The 21,526-nt window shown below is 29.2% G+C and overlaps 1 protein-coding gene across 2 annotated transcripts in view; it reads right to left on the bottom strand.

Annotated features, from left to right (window-relative positions):
• LOC105834234 (mitochondrial carrier protein Rim2) overlaps positions 1-21,526 on the bottom strand; it is a 28,022-nt gene that overhangs the window by 5,599 nt on the left and 897 nt on the right. For both annotated transcript variants that reach the window (XR_001138871.3, XM_012676559.2), the window contains exons 2-4: positions 15,710-15,892; positions 14,719-14,993; positions 6,089-6,207 (exon numbers count right to left, since the gene is read on the bottom strand). Coding sequence is in view for 1 of the 2 variants with exons in the window: in XM_012676559.2 (XP_012532013.1) it covers positions 6,089-6,207; positions 14,719-14,993; positions 15,710-15,892 (577 nt within the window). In the remaining variant the exon portion in view is untranslated. The remainder of the gene's footprint in view (positions 1-6,088; positions 6,208-14,718; positions 14,994-15,709; positions 15,893-21,526) is intronic.

Here is a 21,526-nt window from a genome sequence, read left to right on the forward strand (position 1 = left end):
CTAAAATCAGCACCGAATAGTTCTAAATAATTCATTTGATTTCTTTTGACGAGTACTAGAGTTCCTGATATAAAAATTTTTTTTCCATTTTTCAAAAAAATTACAAAAAATAAAAAAAAATTAATATTAAGCAGGAATAGTTCTGAATAGTGTATTTGATTCCTTTCGACGAGTTCTAGAGTTCCTGATAAATAAAAAACATCAAATCTTTATAATTGTTTAAAAAATCACCATCGAAAGTTATAACATCATTAGCAGTGGCAAACCTTCGAGTTCGAATAATTCCTTAATTACTGTTTGGATCGTCTCCACCCATAATAATTTCTTGTAGAACTCTTAGAATATCGTCCAGAACTGCCGTCAGAACTACTGGAACTTAAAAAAAATTTTTATCTGCACTTAGTCGATTTTCGCGCGAGTCGCACCTTCGAGATCGAATAATTCTTTAATTAGTGTTCTAATTGTCTCCGCCCATAATAATTTCTTGTAGTATTCTTAGAATACTGTCTAGAACTGCCGTCAGAACTACTGGAACTATTAAAAAAAAATTCGTCGGCACTTAGTCGATTTTCGCGCGAGTCGCACCTTCGAGGTCGAATAACTCCTTAATTAATGTTCGGATCGTCTCCGCCCATAATAATTTCTTGTAAAACTCTTAGAATACTATCTAGAACTGCCGTCAGAACTACTGGAACTATTAAAAAAAAATTCGTCGGCACTTAGTCGATTTTCGCGCGAGTCGCACCTTCGAGGTCGAATAACTTCTTAATTAATATTCGGATCGTCTCCGCCCATAAGAATTTCTTGTAGAACTCTTAGAATACTGTCTAGAACTGCCGTCAGAACTACTGGAACTCTTAAAAAAAAAATTCGTCGGCACTTAGTCGATTTTCGCGCGAGTCGTATTTTTGAAGTCGAATAATTTCTTAATTAATGTTCGGATCGTCTCCGCCCATAATAATTTTTTGTAGAACTCTTAGAATACTGTCTAGAACTGCCGTCAGAACTACTGGAACTCTTAAAAAAAAATTCGTCGGCACTTAGTCGATTTTCGCGCGAGTCGCACCTTCGAGGTCGAATAACTTCTTAATTAATATTCGGATCGTCTCCGCCCATAATAATTTCTTGTATAACTCTTAGAATACTGTCTAGAACTGCCGTCAGAACTACTGGAACTCTTAAAAAAAAAATTCGTCGGCACTTAGTCGATTTTCGCGCGAGTCGCACCTTCGAGGTCGAATAACTCCTTAATTAATGTTCGGATCGTCTCCGCCCATAATAATTTCTTGTAAAACTCTTAGAATACTATCTAGAACTGCCGTCAGAACTACTGGAACTATTAAAAAAAAATTCGTCGGCACTTAGTCGATTTTCGCGCGAGTCGCACCTTCGAGGTCGAATAACTCCTTAATTAATGTTCGGATCGTCTCCGCCCATAATAATTTCTTGTAAAACTCTTAGAATACTATCTAGAACTGCCGTCAGAACTACTGGAACTATTAAAAAAAAATTCGTCGGCACTTAGTCGATTTTCGCGCGAGTCGCACCTTCGAGGTCGAATAACTTCTTAATTAATATTCGGATCGTCTCCGCCCATAATAATTTCTTGTATAACTCTTAGAATACTGTCTAGAACTGCCGTCAGAACTACTGGAACTCTTAAAAAAAAAATTCGTCGGCACTTAGTCGATTTTCGCGCGAGTCGCACCTTCGAGGTCGAATAACTCCTTAATTAATGTTCGGATCGTCTCCGCCCATAATAATTTCTTGTAAAACTCTTAGAATACTATCTAGAACTGCCGTCAGAACTACTGGAACTATTAAAAAAAAATTCGTCGGCACTTAGTCGATTTTCGCGCGAGTCGCACCTTCGAGGTCGAATAACTTTTTAATTAATATTCAGATCGTCTCCGCCCATAATAATTTTTTGTAGAACTCTTAGAATACTGTCTAGAACTGCCGTCAGAACTACTGGAACTATTAAAAAAAAATTCGTCGGCAGTTCTAGACAGTATTCTAAGAGTTCTACAAAAAATTATTATGGGCGGAGACGATCCAAACATTAATTAAGAAATTATTCGACTTCAAAAATACGACTCGCGCGAAAATCGACTAAGTGCCGACGAATTTTTTTTTAAGAGTTCCAGTAGTTCTGACGGCAGTTCTAGACAGTATTCTAAGAGTTCTACAAAAAATTATTATGGGCGGAGACGATCCGAACATTAATTAAGAAATTATTCGACTTCAAAAATACGACTCGCGTGAAAATCGACTAAGTGCCGACGAATTTTTTTTTAAGAGTTCCAGTAGTTCTGACGGCAGTTCTAGACAGTATTCTAAGAGTTCTACAAGAAATTATTATGGGCGGAGACGATCCGAATATTAATTAAGAAGTTATTCGACCTCGAACGTGCGACTCGCGCGAAAATCGACTAAGTGCCGACGAATTTTTTTTTAAGAGTTCCAGTAGTTCTGACGGCAGTTCTAGACAGTATTCTAAGAGTTCTACAAAAAATTATTATGGGCGGAGACGATCCGAACATTAATTAAGAAATTATTCGACTTCAAAAATACGACTCGCGCGAAAATCGACTAAGTGCCGACGAATTTTTTTTTTAAGAGTTCCAGTAGTTCTGACGGCAGTTCTAGACAGTATTCTAAGAGTTATACAAGAAATTATTATGGGCGGAGACGATCCGAATATTAATTAAGAAGTTATTCGACCTCGAAGGTGCGACTCGCGCGAAAATCGACTAAGTGCCGACGAATTTTTTTTTAATAGTTCCAGTAGTTCTGACGGCAGTTCTAGATAGTATTCTAAGAGTTTTACAAGAAATTATTATGGGCGGAGACGATCCGAACATTAATTAAGGAGTTATTCGACCTCGAAGGTGCGACTCGCGCGAAAATCGACTAAGTGCCGACGAATTTTTTTTTAATAGTTCCAGTAGTTCTGACGGCAGTTCTAGACAGTATTCTAAGAATACTACAAGAAATTATTATGGGCGGAGACAATTAGAACACTAATTAAAGAATTATTCGATCTCGAAGGTGCGACTCGCGCGAAAATCGACTAAGTGCAGATAAAAATTTTTTTTAAGTTCCAGTAGTTCTGACGGCAGTTCTGGACGATATTCTAAGAGTTCTACAAGAAATTATTATGGGTGGAGACGATCCAAACAGTAATTAAGGAATTATTCGAACTCGAAGGTTTGCCACTGCTAATGATGTTATAACTTTCGATGGTGATTTTTTAAACAATTATAAAGATTTGATGTTTTTTATTTATCAGGAACTCTAGAACTCGTCGAAAGGAATCAAATACACTATTCAGAACTATTCCTGCTTAATATTAATTTTTTTTTATTTTTTGTAATTTTTTTGAAAAATGGAAAAAAAAATTTTTATATCAGGAACTCTAGTACTCGTCAAAAGAAATCAAATGAATTATTTAGAACTATTCGGTGCTGATTTTAGGTGTGAAGTTGGCACCCCCATTTTTCAAAGTGTGAGTTCCATGTTATAACGAACGGAACTCTTTTTTAAACCTATCAGGAACTCTTCCTTTAGTTCTGAATAATTCAGAACTCTTAACAGAACTACGATTTTGTACCATAGGGGTGCCAACTTCACACACCCGTATAACTTACATACAGTTGCTTTATCCAAGTAAACAAATTCAATTTGACATATGTTCACAGGGCAACTTGTCCATACATTAAAGGCAAATTTTTCTTGTTAATAAAAATCGTTATCTTGTTCATTTTTTACAAAAACTAACTATAACAAACCATTATTTCTTACCTTATTATCTTGCAAATATGAGAGATTACTTTCATGTATTAAATTCTAAGAGTTAGTTAAATATAATTCTTTTACAATACCTTCTTAGAGAATTATTTTTCCCATAGTTAATTATGGAATTCTTGTATATTAAACATTGATGGAACTTATAATATAGCCATCAAGTAATATTTTTTCAAGTAATAATTTCTTAAAAATCTTGCAAATTTTGGACTATAAAACTTCTTCGATCCCAAACCTTGATATCTGCATCCAAGATACAGATGGATGATTACATCAATTCTATCTATATCTGACGAAGCTACTTCGCTTCAACACAAGTGCTATATCTATCATTGCGCCGATCGAGAAAATAATCTTGGCCGCAACTAGTACTTTGCTAAATACTGATGTTATTGATGTTATTGAGATCACTTGATATTTCATAAGAATCTCTTTTTTTAGATTTTTTTCGCGATGTAATTATTTCATTAAATAGTGCGACGATAATAATTTTGACGATATTTTTGCGATGATAGCAAAATTGATTGATAAATGATAATCTAAGAAGCTATCGACAGAAATCTTGGTTTTTTTACGAACTAAATCTTCATTAGTCTTTTTACAAAAGTATAAAATTCGAGCAATTATCGATTCCGAAGAAATCCGAACGATAGCTAAAGAATATTTAGAAGTGCAAATAAAAGATTTAATATTTCTTAGCAATCGTATGTGCTAGTGATTGTAATTTTAAACAATAAATTATATATACACGTAAACATGAAGTGTTGGCTCGTAGTGGCGATATTAAAAAAATATATCTTATATTTATCAGCGAGTTTATTTTCATATGTAAAAATATAAATTATTAATAAGATGACACGTAATATATTTTTGTGCTACATTTTACCTTAGCTTTTAATAATTGTCCATATATTATCAAATAAATATGTTGTATCGATATTTAAAGTTTTTATCCTACGTTAAATATATATTTTGCATATGTATTTTAAGTGCATTTAGTTAATGCTTATTTGTAGCCTTCTGTATGTCTTTTACGTTGTTTTTACTTGAATGGTTATATGGTTATGTCATAATATGCAATGTCTTATTTTTTATCTACACACAGAAAAATATTCTCATGCTAAGAAAAGACATTATTAATTTTTAAATTTTTTAAGTAACAGTTGTTTTTTGTAAAGAATATCATCTTGATGATAGTTTCAAAATCCATTCATCATTTACATTAGACAAGTAATATTTATTTAAAATAAACTTCTATGTATACACAGAAAAATATATAGTCGAATATCAATTAAATATCAATTATTTCAAATAATTCATAAGTTTATACGTCTGTTTATAAATCTGTCATAGTTCATTATAAACATCAAATTTATTCAAAATATATTTTAAATACTACACTAAGATAAAAAGTTGTTGATTTGACTAAATTTTTCAACTTGATTGAATTTCTTCAATTCAACTATTTATGTATTTCAATCAAATATATAAATAGTTCAATTTAAGTTCAAGTATTTTATGTATTTAAGTTAAATGCACGAATACTTGAACTAAAGAAATGTAATCAAGTTGAAAAATTTAGTCAAATTTACATTTTTTTCTCAATGTAGTAATTTAGTATTTTGATCAAGAATATTAAGTTCAAATAAAAATTTAATTAATTATTTTGCTCTCTCTCTTTCTTTCTCTCCCCCTCTTCGTTTCAAATTTATAATTTTCTTTGAAAAAGTATAAATTCTTTTTTAAACATTTGATAATAAATTTTCTTAAAATGTATATATTTTAAATATATTTTACTTATCAAGAAAATATTCTTTGTAAACAGTTAGTAAACAAAGATAACTGTTACTTGTTAGAAGAAAAAAGTTAATTAAGTAATTTTCTTAGCAGTATTTTTATGTGCGCAGTATTGTGTAGTTATCAAAGAAATATATTTCAAGGGTAACCAAAATAGGAATATTATCAGCACAAATAATACAATAAATATAGAGTACAAAATAAATGAATTCTATAGTAGAATATTTTAGATTATGAAAAAAAGATGCGTAGCCTGAAAGGAGGGAGGGTGACGGGGGGGGGGGAGGGGAGAGAGAGAGAGAGAGAGAGAGAAAGAGAGAGTGTGTGTCCAATTTAATCATACAAAAATACATTTTTTCTTAAGAGATCTTGTGCAAATATAAGAGATACAGTTGTAAGATTTAAAATATGTATATTGCACAGCAGTTTTATTTCGAGTCTTTCAAATTGCAAATCATGATAAAAAATAAGTCTTGTATCTTACCGATTGTCGATATATCCTCCGCATGCATTCTATCGCTGAGACTTTTTGCGATCGGTGGTCCAGCTGCAATCTAGTTTTTATAAACCAAATCGGATTTGTCAACGTACACGCAGTGAAACCTGCAAAAGTGAACAGCTATTTATTGAATCCGTATGGCATTCAATGTTCCGTAAATGGATTGTTATTACATTTTCCCTTATTTTTAACATACCGTCAATTCGATTATGCTAATTTAATTCAAATATTACTACTCGATAAATTTTTTAAAGATAATTCTACTTAATTAATTAATCTATTATATTTATAAATAAAAACATCAATTTTTAATTTCTTATATATCCCAAAACTTATATACAATCTATCTCATTCTGAATGATAAAAATAATTGAAATTGACGAGTGAACGAAATATAAATTTTCCTAATTTTAATTTAATTTTATTGGCATGCTAAAATCAGCTTTACTGTAAAGTAAATTTTTTAATCAACATTTAGCTCTATCATTGATCAATTGATGAATTAAAAGACTCGGCTGTATTATATAAGATACCAAACAATGTAGAAATATCAATTTTAGTTTTCTACTTATAATATTATTAAAATCTTCATCTAAACTTGTATAATAATAAACCTTGTATAATAATGACATAGAGTAATTTTAATTTTCTTTTATATGCATACGAATATCATCATTTAAATTGAGATATTTTGTAATGCATAGAATTTATTATTTTTATTGACCCAATTTTGTGAAAGATTGTCAGGGCATCGTACCATTTATGTCATAATGTACCGAGGATATATGGATAATGCATGAGGGTTACGCAACTGAGAGTACATGCGTCGTTTAACGCGCAATTTATAGCACGCGGTGTGACTTGTTTATATCTTATTTACTTTTTGCATTACCTGAAATTCCATGCGACGCAAAACTTGAAATTCGACAAGTTTGAAAACCGGTCTAAGAGAAATAAAAATTCAAACTAACTTAGAAAATCAATTGTGTTATCGTGATTACGTAATCTGGCGTATAAATTTCACGCGTAAATCTGAAGAGACAAATTTTCACACGTGACAAAGGAATCATTCAAAAGCGATCATTAAAGAAAAGATCAAAAAACAATTTCTTCTTTCGAAAAAATTAATTGCTATCTATTAGTATATCTAGAAATAAATATAATCATTGTATATAAAATTCTATTTTAAGCTGCATATATTTTTGAAACATATGCAAATTTTAATTTCTACAATAGCATATGTGTAATATATTAAAATGAATACATAAAATACATAAAATACTAACGTATATTAAAATACGATAATTAAAAAATATTTGAAATTAAATGCAGCATAAAAATTATAATTACAAAAAAATTACACACATTTATGATTACAAAAAAATGTACTCGTAAGAAAAATTAAAATTAAACTTTTCATTGAATTTTATTTTAAAACAATATTACACGCATACAAAACAATGTTACTTCATCGAGAGATCTGATCATCGTTTTGCAAATGTGAAAGAAAGAAAACTATTTCAGACATTTTGCAAAAAGATATAATTAAACATTTTTGAAGAAAAAACTTCGATATTCTTGTCAGAAAAAAATCAAAGAAATATCAAAGAAAAATGTAGTGATTAACTGTATCAGATATATATATTCAAGAAAGCAAGATATTCAAATAAAAAGTAATAAAAATAATAAAATCGAAAGTACTAAAATCTAGTTAAAAAATATTAATTCTAGGAATTTTTAAAACAATTTTCAAAATTTACAATACTGAATATCTATTTAAAAACATTTATTTAAGGAATATTTGGAAATATTAAAAATTTTAAAATCTAACATGATACATAAATAAAATATGATACCACGTGTGTTTAAAATGCAGCCTATTAGTCAATGTCAAAGTCAATTAAAGATTTTTCGAAGTAAAAACGAGTGGTTCTGGTTGTTTTTCTCTATACTACTGTATCACATTGTCTTCAATTATGATGCAATTCCGGTTGCACCGTTGCGGCCGACGCGTCATATGATTCTTCGATGATAGAGGTACCGTCGCTTACATTCAAGCGACCGCAAGATGCACGGAAGACGGGCATTGAATTACGTGATGAGGATGGCTAAAAATAGATGTACACTGTCGGAGAGATACTCTCGCTCGGCCAAGCGACACGAGAGAAGGGAGGGGAGAAAGGGAGGAAAAGGGAAGGATGGAAAAGAAGGGAAGAGAAAGAAGAAAGGTCGTCGAACACGAATATGTTATTTCTAAAATTTTTCTGTTATATCTGACATCATACATGAAATGTGCAGTATGTAAGACATCGCTCTCAAAATTTAAACACCAATAATGTTTCAATAAAAAACATTTTATTTTTATTTCTAGATAGTTAATATAGAAAAGTAATAACTAAACACGTGTATCCGTGTAGCAATATTCTTGAAGCAAATTAATATTAAAAAGATATTGATTTTAAGTGTCTCAAACATATAAAATACGGACTAACATAAACGTTCGAAGTCAGTTTTTATCATTTATTTACGCAAATTTCCGGTTAAGTGATGTATAACGAGTAACGACGTCATCGTTTCATTGTTCATGTGTATAAATATTCGTATGTGATTGCAAATCGCTGAATGGCGAGTCCGTGAATGATGATGGAAGCAAGTAAACAGATTGGAGAATAACATCTCAACGCCGATAAATTTACGTGGCGCTAGGCGCTAAAAAAGATCAGCACAAATGCGTCGTCCTAGTAACAGGTTTTTGAGATGATGAGTCATTGGATGAAAAGTTTCAAATTGGTAAAACTTTACAGAAAAAAATTAAAATTAAAAACTAAAAGGTAAAAAAAAGTATAAAAATACAGGTTTTCATCTATTTATATATACTTACTACTAAACATATTTGTCAAGTTTTATTAAAATTTACGCTTTTAATTAAAAAATGTAATATGCGGAACATGTAAATATTAACATAAAAATTAGTTAAAAAAATAATAAAATAATTTAATAATATGTTATTAATTTTCATAGTATTTAATTTAAATGTATATTGTATATATCATGGATAAAACAAAGATTTAAAACCATAACAGTTAATATTAAACATGAATAAAAACTAGGATAAGTTACATAGAAATATCTTATAAATTAATAATATAGCATAAACACAAATATCTCCTGCAGTGAAATAATTTACTTAATTTTTTATAAAAAAGGTACTGCTAAATAGATTATATATTTTTTAAAATGTCTTAAGTATATACATATACTGTCCCTCTATTATTATCCGTGAATACGATATCAGTTTATACAGTCTTTTACCTCAGTTTATTTTAGGACTCGCAATTCAAAACCATTAAAGGAAGATGATTAGAAGAGTCACTATGAAGTATTAAAGGTAAACAGTAATAGGACCTATTACAAGCTCTCTGTTAAAATAATCGGAAAAACATATGTAATATCTTATCTATATGTGTAAATGTACGCATGATTATTATTTAGTCAAGGTAATCCTCGCACAGATGCAAGATGTGAATGATATAAATGACATTCAATTGTCAATAAAATAATTGTGCTAGAGATTAGATTTTATCCTAGAACAAACAATCATTATCGTTGATTGTCGATCAATATTTGATGCAATATGAAAAGAAACAAAAGAAATTGAGAACTTTGTGGAACTATCGAGTTACTATAAGCGACACTGCCATTGCAACTTCAAAATAGGAAAAAAAAAAAAAAAAAAAATAAAAATAATTCCAAAGCTTAAAAATCAAATAAGTAGACAATTAAAAAGAATAGGTATACGAAATAATTTTACATGCTTTTATATACTTTTAAAATTATAATGATAAAATAATACAAAAAATATCAATCGTTATTACAAAGTTAATTTTGGACTATTTTGGATTTTTTTAAATTTCGCAATTTATAAATTTCGTACAAGCATTTATAAATAAATGAGATTTCATAATTTATCGACTTAAAATTGTTCTTAATTAATTTAATAAAATGTTTATATAAAGAGATGTGCTTGGAGCAAGATTTAAACTATATATAAATTTTCGTATCTGTAAAATTAAAATGTTATTACTTTAAACAATTTTTTTACTTTTGATCCTTTATATAAAAGGAAAAATTTTGTCTAATTTATCATCAGAATAATTGATTTCTGGAATCCTCTTGATATAAGAATTATGTCATTAAAATTATCATTTGTGATTATCGAGAATAGAGAAATCGTAAGAATAAAATGCTCAAATTTTAATATCTGAACGAGTGGAAGAATCCACAGTTAAAAAAATTCTTGAGCAGTCTGTACTTACGCAAAAGCGGCGCAAATGATAAACAATCGTCGCGAGAAGAGACCCACGCGCCAATCGCGTGGCTCCCCTGCGAACAGATCTACAATAAGCGAATCGTATTCTTGAGGTTGAAGTTCAGCATTCCAAGTGATAAATTCTCTATCGTCCACGAAATGGTCTTATTGACTATAATTTATCGGGTGTCTCCAAACGAACGCATTTCCATTTACATCACGTAGGTAAATGGAAGAAAGGAAGTATGTACCGGAAAATGCATTGCCATGTTATGTAATATCCGTCGCTTCCGTAGGAAGCGGCTATTTCAGAAGCAAGTAAAATGAGATAATGTATACACATATGTATAATAAGTTGAGTGGTTTCATTACTTTTTTTTCAAGCTGTGTTCATTGCGTTTGTGTAACAGTATGTAAACAATATACAAAAATGCTAAGCTCACGAAGCGACAGTAAAACTAATCTTGAAATGTCATAACAAATTCGCTGTAATAACAAGTTAAACGCACTAGTGTGTTGAAACATGTTAAAACCGTTGTATATAAAGATACGTAAAAATTAACGTGTTTTATATAAATATATAAATTGATTAATAAACTACAAAATTTATAATACATATTATGTATATATTTAATATGTGCTGTTTATTGTGCTGTTTGGTAAAATATGTATTTTTATCAATTGAGTTGTATTTTATCTTTACACTTAGATCAGATCAGTGTTTAACGATTTTAATGAGTACTAGTGTACAGAAATAGTACAGTCCAAATCAAAATCAAATTCACTATTAGAAGGATTTGTTGTATAATATATTATATATATAATATACTATACACACACACACGCACGCACGCACGCACGCACGCACGCACGCACGCACGCACGCACGCACGCACGCACGCACGCACGCACGCACGCACGCACGCACGCACGCACGCACGCACGCACACACACACACACACGCACGCACGCACGCACATACACAATACTATTTAACAAAGCTTATATATATATATATATATATATATATATATATATATATATATATACATATAGTTGAATTTTTTAATTTAGAAATGTTCTATATGTATTTTCGAATCCTATCAAGTGTACTGTAAAGATATAGATAACAAAATTATATTTTACATTAAAAAAATTTTTGGAAAACATTCAGATTTTATTCTGACAAGCTCTTCTTGAAGAAAGAAAAACAATCTCGGTTAATATATGAAATTTTCGTTAAAAAAGAAATTGAATAATGAGACAAATCATTATGATAGATCATTACAACTTTTAAATTGCTTATTGAAAAATTATAAAATTTAATACAAATGAGTAACAATTTAAAAGCAAAAGAGTGGCATACTGAAGATAAGTCTGAATGTCCTCACATCAACAATTTTCCATTTTTTTATTTTAAGGCCTCATAAAACATTTTCAATGATGCCTACTATTATCAAAAAATGGCACCAAATAAAACTTCTATCTTTTCTTAATACTTTCTCTAAATTTCATAAGAATCGCACAAATGGCTGTGAAATGGCAGCTTTCCAAACGTACTCATAGTTGCCTGAAACATTTTGCATGCATACATACATACGCAGGTATGCATATACGCACATAGAAAATGTAATATTTTAATTTTTAAGATATAACAGTTTGGACATAGTTAAAAACTCAATTTATAAAATTCAATTCTTTCGTCAAGAATTATTTTATTTGTAATGGAAGATGACTTATGACATATTATTAATGACTTGCTAAATGTTAAAAGAAATTTAATGTTTTTTTATACAAAGAAAAAATTTATATGAGTTGATCATTATCTATTTTGAGAACATTTAATGTGGATAGACAAAGAATGAAAAAAATGAAGAATAAAGAGCGCATATAATTGTATCAACGAGTATATAGACCGAGTGTCCTCGTAGGTTATCGACATCAAAGGAGTTCGAACGTCAGAATTGCGATGTCCGCACTTCGATGTATCCATTAAAGATAAACGGCATGAATGACGCGCAGAATGCTTTTTCCCTCCCATCGGGTGTTAATCGCGCGTTTATCGCTGTTCCAGTGATTGGATTTGTCGAAGGAAATATCGAAACGGCGCGACATGCGATATTTTCGCAGAGTTTTGCTTACAACTTTTTTTCTCTTTTATTCTCAAGGTTAGCACATTATTGTGATTCTTACAAAGAATATAAATCATGAAAATAATTATGATGATATAACATACAATATATGAGAAATAAAAATAATCTGATTCATATCTAACTTTATCACAAGACATCTTTAAATCCATTTTTAATTTAGATTAAATTAATTTTAATTGCAGTTTGATTTAGGCTTTATAAAATAAAAAATATATTAAACCGAGATTAAAGTTAATCAATATTGATAAAAATGGACATCAGTATTAAAAAAAACATTCTTTTAATTTAAGTTTCAATTCATGTTTAATAGTTTATTTTTAAAATCTGGACGCTAAATATATAAAATATATTATAAATATAAATATATTACTTAGTATAAAACGTCATTTTTAAAAATTACTTATTTTAATCATATGATTCTAATTATATCCAATCTTATATTAAGGCAAATATTGATCGCGTAATGAAATAATCATCTCTATTGCACGATACGAAAGTAGCAGCTGATCAATAAAAAAATAGCTGCGATAGATATAGAACGACGATACTTATAATTTACAGTGCAGTATAATTTTAAGTGGAGTAATGCGTAATAAATGACAATAAATGTAAACTTATGTCCTTTTCGTAGACACAAATGTGAACAGCAAAGTACACTGAGAAAAAAATATTATTGATTTGACAAAATTTTCCAACTAAATTAAAATTTTGTCAGTTCAAGAATTTATGCATTTAACTTAAATGCACAAATTCCAATTCAAATATTTATATAGTTAATTGAAATATATAAATACTTGAATGGACAAAATTTAATTTAGTTGAAAAATTTAGTCAAATTAACAACTTTTTTTTTCAGTGTAGACAACATAAAGATTAATAATTAATAATATTAATATTATTTCAACAGTCACGATATAACAAACTATATTAACTGGCATATATCGATTTATGAATAAATATTTATGTTGGATATTATTGTGCAATATAATAAAACTGGAAAATTTTATTGGTTATTTATCTTTTACTAGTCGGTATATAATGTTATTTTACAACATTTAAAATAAATGTAAAAAATCTAGATTGCAATTCACGATTATATTTTAAAATAATGGATATTTCACAGCATGATTTAAAAAATGTATAATGCAAAAAATATATGAATAATTAAAATTGTCAAAAAGTAGAAGAAAAAACTAAAATAATAAAATCAAATAATAATATAAATAAAAGAATGATACACAATAAATAATTTAAATCTCAAAATGAACGTTGCATAAAAAATATCACGTGTAAAAAATTTATTTCATACAGAATATTATACACACAATCTAATTTTTTAATAATATAAAATATAAAAATTGAAATAAAAACCAGAAAGTACAACGATTGTTAAGCTAATTCTCCTGTATACTTGATACGAATTCAAATTTATATCAGATTTGGAATTATTTTGATTATTTATTTAACTTTTAGAGAACGGAAAGCCTTTTTTTTAATTTTTAAACTGTTTTTTTTAATTATTTTAAATAAATACGTAAGGATTATTTTTGTCGCCGAATTTAAATTTTGTTAAAAAATTCTATAAGTCACAGCTGTTAATATTTTTGTTATATTAGAAAACTATATGCTCCACAACTAAAAGAACGTCACTCTTTTTGTATAGTTTGCAGATGTGAAATTAACGTTTATGTGAATGTGATATGCCTCCGTGTGTCGTACCTTATTTTCAAAATATCATATATAACAAGATTATTGAATATAAGCAAAAATATAGTCAAACATTTTTTCATACGAAAATTCCCTTCTTATGTATCGGTTATCATTTTTATTCTAAATTTTTATAACATAAAATCATAAAACATAAAAGTGGTATTTTTTTTCATTAAAAATTAGATAAAAGATTAATTCTTTGATAATTATAATTCTATAAAGTACAATCTTTTCTATTTTCATTATTGTATCAGAAAACCTATTTTTAAACTCCAAGGAGGTCGCTTGTAAAAGTTCCTACTTGAAAATACAAAAATTCATGGAAAAACATCCCCGTTCTCTAAAAGTTAAAGACGCAAAATTAAACTTTAGACAAGTAACGATTGTAGTATATCGTGGCAGATATTTATCATTATAATAATGTTGTAATAGCGTAATCTTACCAGCGCAGGACGCGGAGAAAACATGGACGATTGGAGTGTCGGGAGGTAGAATCGCATTAAACATGACCTTGCTCTTGGAGTACGCACAAAAATAGATAGCTCTGGAGGGTGCCACGCCAATGAGATTCGGACCAAGACCTTTAAATAGTCCTCGTGCACCCTCATTTTTGATGATGTATCTTAAGCATTGATAGATTCCCGGCGCATGCCGAGAAGAATCTGGAGGTGAGGTCGAGACACCGAAATGTGAAAGAGATACGAAGTGACTGGAATACCTAAGGGTGGAAGAAACCAAGAGCAACGTTTAAGAATACGCATTTTTCTTTCAAGTGCACATGTCGCTTGATCGAATTTAACTCCTATATATTTATGTATTTACGTCTATATAACAAAATATTATTTGATGTGAAATTAAAATTTTATTTTCTCAGAATTTTTCAATGTTTTTTTTATTAATAAAGATTCTAGAGTTTCCAGAGATGTTTGAATAAGAAAATTCATGATTTCACATTCAAAACAAAAAAAAATTCAATTTTTCAATTTTCGAGTAAAAATTTTCTTTGTATGGACAAGAAATTTTTCGTAAAAATCTAATTTTTTTAAGAATTATCATAGAAAGCTCTTCGTGAGTTTTAACGATTTATTCTTTACACTTAAAGTAATCAAAATAAAAAATAATATTTTTTCGACATTTTATTTATTACCAATTAGAAATACTATAATACTTTTATTCTATCTAACATTTTTATCGGAGTTTAAAAATTCTAACGGGTTATCTCCTTTATCTTATTTCACGTGATAGAAAGAGAAAAAGAAAAAGAGATGACATAAGACTTTTGAATAAGTTGTATAAACTATCATCTTATAATAAATTGCATTTCCTATAAAATAACTTATAAAACTGGACAAATTATAATGAATTGTCGCGACGCATACAATGTCAAAGCAGCATTAGTATAATTAATTTAATTTTCTTCGATCTACGTTATACCTATGATATCCGGTACATAGCCTCCTACGTTGTTCGGGCGTTGGAGAACCTTTGCATGTTGGATGACCAGATGTAAATTCCTTGCTTACTGGAGGCGGATGAAAACCGGAAGACGACGACTGCAATCGGGTCTTTACTACTTCAAGTGGACAAGTAACTATTGCTCCTGCCGTACCAGCCACTCTACGTGAAATAAAATAAGGACTAATGAGTAAGCATTATGACAATCTCTTTATTATCCATTTACAATCATAATTGCTAATTTCTCACATTCACGGAGATATCACTCTTTTGTTACGATAATCTATTGCAATTATTGATATTGTTGTAATTAAATAAATCATATACAATAAATCATACATAATAATTAAATTTTTAACATTTATGTATATTTGATCGATAATAATAAACGTACAATTCTATTGATAAATTCATATATATATATATATATGTGTGTGTGTGTGTGTGTGTGTGTGTGTGTGTGTGTGTGTGTGTGTGTGTGTGTGTGTGTGCGCGCGCGCAGAAATATTTTCTATTAACATTATCTATTTATATAATGTTATCAGATTGTGTGTGTGTGTGTGTGTGTGTGTGTGTGTGTGTGTGTGTGCGCGTGTGTGTGTGTGTGTGTATAGACTGGATAAAGGAAGAAATCGTTACTTTCTCTAAGAAAACGTAAGGAAAGTATATTACGCAAATTACGCAAGTGCTTATATATAGTTAAATTTAGCAATTGCAATAATAATAAAGAAGTCCAATTATAATTTATATTGTTTACAAACAGAATGAAATGTACAGAGAGAACAAAATATTCGCTGCAAATGTATTCAAATTTTCATTTTATCTTATCTGATTAGAAATTACAGATAAAATTATAAATAATTATTAAGATAACGGTAAAAGTACGAGAAATGTCGCATGATTTGCACGAAACAGAAATATCAATATTTATTTGGCGCAAACTCTCATGCAGAACCTCACTGACACAATCTCGCGAATCTTTCCAATTAGACTTATTACAGTCATCATTTGTCGCATCATAAAATAATTAGCAGTGTTAGTGAACTGATATATTCAGCGTTGCAATGTGTTATCAGTATCATGCTGACACTTATCGAGGCCCATATTTGTAACGTAACTTTGAGGTTCCTGATATATATCTGAGAAAAAAATATTAAGTTAACGAAATAAAATAATAACATTGAATTACTAATTTGTTGAATTTTCTTAATAAAAATACAAATTACGAGTTATTAAAATATACAATAGAAAAAAATGACAAAATCTTATTCTTTCTTTATTCATTTCTTATTCATCTATAATACTTCAATTTAAATAAATCAAATCAGTTTTGGTAAATATTTAATTTTTAAAAAATATTCAACATAAAAAATTAAAAAATTGCAAGCACTATGTAATTTTTATTAGATAAATTAAAATGAAATTCTTCAAAGCTATATGAAGCTGAAAGAGAAAATATTGTATATTCATATACAATATATGGTAAATTAAAGTCTTCTAAACAAATTACAGGCATGGGCATATAATTTTCATTTAACGGAAGAAAATACATTTGATTCTCGAGGGCCTTTGTAACCACACCTCAATTCACCTATCCTCAAAGTCGTTATTGCATACTATATGTCGTACCTTTTATCAAGTTCAAAGGAATGTGGCAGTAGTAAATTAGCGTCCAATTCACATATCGCGCATAACAAATCTATGTATCTTTCCATGCTGAGAAGCAGGTACGCATGCATTTGTGCTTTCGTTGATCGAAAACCTGAATGCTAATCCGAATAGCAACTTTCGATAGTAAATAGTACGCAGCAACGTAGTTCTTTACAAAAAAGATTGTGCACAAAGACAGTTTTAATCACTTTAAAACAGAGAAACGTAAAAAATTAGTGATTGAAAAATTAGCAAAAAAGTTATTTTTGTTGTTGAGACATTAATGTTTTTTTTCTCGGCATACAAATTAAAGTAATAGAATAATAATATATAAATGTATAATTTTCATAATCCCTAATTAATATATTTTTTTAGTTAACATTTGTGATATAATTCTTTTCGTAAAAACTTTGAACACATCTTCAAGTTAATTATTATACGAGATAAGCAAAAGTTTAATTTCATCTTTTATGTTAGGTTATACATATGTGTATAAAAAAATATTTGCATGTGTAAAAGTATGTATAAAGAAAATATAAAAAAATATATGTGTATACAACAGAAACGCAAAAAATAACTGGAAGACATTCTAAATCACAAAGTATAAGAATTATACATAAAAATAAATAAATAAAAAACTTGCAATATTATGTGTAATATAATAAAAATTTGTTCCATTAATTTAGTGATAAGGTTTTCTGAATTTGGTTTTTAATTATAACTACTATCAATTTCTATAGCTATTGAAATAGGAATTATCTATTATTAGATAACTTAGATTCTGGTTATATTAGTAATACGAATCTCGTAAATTTATGAAGTCTCAGAATGGAAATTTCAAAGCGCAGTATTTCGAGGTAAATAAATCATTTAGCTCTCTGTTGTCAAGCGAGAAAACTAGTACTCTCTGTAATATATAAGTTTACTTGACCTCTCAATTGATCTACTTCTAAATAAAAAAAGAGGAAGAGATAAGATTCGATATTGTAAGATCGATATGTCGATTAAAAAATAATATATATACATAACAAACGCTTTAATAATAATAGTTAACAAGTAGTAGATATTAAATCCTTAATTTTTAAATTACAACAAATTAAAAACTACGAAATTTTATAGAAAATTATAAGAATTTCAGTGATAAATCTTGAGAATATGTGCAGTAAACGATAAAACTCCTTTACTAATTTTACGACTCTAATATAAATCTGGAATTTTAATTTCACCTTAGACACCAAGATATTTAGCGTAAATCAAAAGCTTCATATCATCGAATTTTCATCTTAAATTACGAACCTCGATTCTGTGTAAAAAAATTGTGATCTTAAGATGTATGTCAATCGGAGAATTGCATCAATAAACGCAATCTTGTGCCGCAATAAGAACAGAAATTGTATAAAATAGTTCGTGACTTATATATCGCTTTCTTAGGCACCAAATCCCACATTTCAGTCTCACATTTCCTACGTGATTTCTATCTTACTCGTGTCGCGTCTTAAAATATGATCCTTTTTCCCTTGTCGGTGCAAAGTTACAAGTCTGACGCAATCCTAGCTCATTTTGTCGTAAAAGTTTCACGAAACGATTGCTCCAAATTACTTCGAGTCGATATTCCTCAATCGAAGATTTGATTTCGGGTTGTTAACTGTGTGTTTGATTATTCTGTACAAGTTCTCTGTGCTCCGAAACTCGCAGGAACGCTCGTCTTTACGTGTGTGCGTGTGTACACGCAGCAGCAGGTAGGGAATGTAAATACGTGGCGCCCGACACGCACGTTTGGTATATAACTATGTCGCGTCGTCGAATTTTTTTCCGAATGAGCTGATCTTGCAAATAGCAGTCTCGTATTTCGGCATTGGTAAGGACAGTTGTGCAGCCAGACGGCCAATCTGTCATCGTTTACGAAATGTGTCATATGTAAACAATAACATGAGGCTGTACATATTGTCGTACTGCCATATTGCAAGGACATTACTACAATACAAATGCGTCCATCAAAGCTGTGTGTGTGTGTGTGTGTGTGTATATGTGTAAACAATAATAACCATAATCTTGTTCAGTCTATCTTATAGTTATCATTATTATAGGAAATATATATTTTGTATTCATTATTATTCTTCTGTTTATCGTAGCTATTATTGATTCGACATAGAGAGATTAGATAATTAGAATGAATTAATCAAGATCATCAGACATTTACAACTGGTTGCGTAATCATAAAGTCATGAAATATAAATACATAAAAATTAATTTTTATTAAAGTCTATTTCTCATTATTACAATTGACGATCAAAAAATAAATAAGTATTTCAATTCCATTAAAAATAAATATGCACATTTCAATTTGGCGCAATTCAATTCCAAGTATAAGATTTTCGTGTTTACGCTGCCCAGTTAATAAGCTAACTAAATTTTCTCTATATAGAGATTCCATTATGATTCAGTCACATACACACAATTATCTTTTAGTAAAATTTTTTACGTTTAATTGATTGAATATTATCATTATATTAATCCCAATATCTCTGCAATATACAGATTAAATTATATAAATAAACAGAGAAGGGGAGGGGGACAGAGAAAAGAACGCCACATTTGGCCGATTGAAGTTAAACGACATTGGTGAAAAATTGGGGCTAGATTCTTGAATTCATTCGCAAGAGAAACGTATTCGAAAATTCTGTTCTTACAGAAAAGTTGGAAATTTATTGACTATTGTATGGCTTTTAACCAATAAACTTGCAACCTTTCTGTTAGAGCGAGTATTTGCGCATACGTTTCTCTTGCGAATGAATTCAAGAATCGAGCCCCTGGTTTGTATCAGTTGTGAACTAGAAAGGCTGACAATCGCTGAACTACAATCAGTTAAGGTTATCAGTAATGTGCAGCCGCAAGATTCTTTCACACATGCACATTTTTATTATCGCGTCCACCACGATTATTATATAAAGAGCGGAGGTGATAAATTTACTACACAGTCGATAAGAATTTGACATACAGAGATTAGCGTGTACTATAATTGTCAAAAAATGAATATATAAATCTCCGCTAGAGAAATTACCTCTCTCGATAATATTTATATCGAAAAATCATCAATTGCGTAAACGACATGCGTGTGGTCGTCGACTTTGCCCTGAATGTGACTTTATAATTAGTCAGATAATTTGGCGATAATTTCGTATTTACGGTCACGTACGCATCGTCGATTCAATCCAATCGTCTCGACAAAAATACTTGTGAGACACATGTAGAGTCGATCGTGAATGCTTTCGAGTGTTTTTGTTGCATCGATCGATATAATTATTTGCAACTGCGACGAAGACAAGATTCCGAAAGACATTTACAAGAGACGAAGGTTTATTTTATTTTCACGGCGATTTAAATCAATGTATCAAATCAATGTAAAAAAAATAATTGAACCGTGTACTTTTATAATGCTTTGAGTGATGAGACGAGTTGATTTTATCAACTCAGTAATTCGTTTATAAACTACGTGCCCTCGCGATAAAACTGATTTATCTCCACGCTTATATTATGGAAATGCCTGCTTGTATTACACTTGTATTATTAGACTACGTGATGTAGACTAGAGAGAAATTATCTTCGACCCTCCTTTGCTTCTCCATATCGTGTCTTCTCAATTTTAATTCAAAATATTTATTTAAATGCAAACACGTTCTAAATGGATTAAAAACTGAAAATTAACGTTTAACAATTATAATTAATAAAATCAATTCTCATGGATGTTCCAGTTTGTTATGATTTTATAAAGTTTGTTTCCTTTTTACAAAAATATGAAAGAAAATCTTTTAATAAAAATTGTTTACGTCGCTTATTAAATTTTAAATTATTATAAACATATTTAATAGATTATAAACATATTTAAATATCCACACTCTAAATAATGTGATATAATTGTTAAAAAAATAACAAATCAATTATTGAGAAATTATTAAACTTGTTTTTCTTTTGTTTTTACTATATTTTACTATCAAAAAATCATATTATTTGATGTATAAGAATACGAATAAGTACTATTAAATCAGAAAATTCTCTTTTTTTTACAATTTGGCAATAATTTTCTTAATCTTTTTTACATGTATAGAATTTTTATATACTCAAGTTAAAAAATATCTATCAATTTTT

Source organism: Monomorium pharaonis, chromosome 2 (assembly GCF_013373865.1).
Source record: "Monomorium pharaonis isolate MP-MQ-018 chromosome 2, ASM1337386v2, whole genome shotgun sequence".
NCBI classification, from domain to species: domain Eukaryota; kingdom Metazoa; phylum Arthropoda; class Insecta; order Hymenoptera; family Formicidae; genus Monomorium; species Monomorium pharaonis.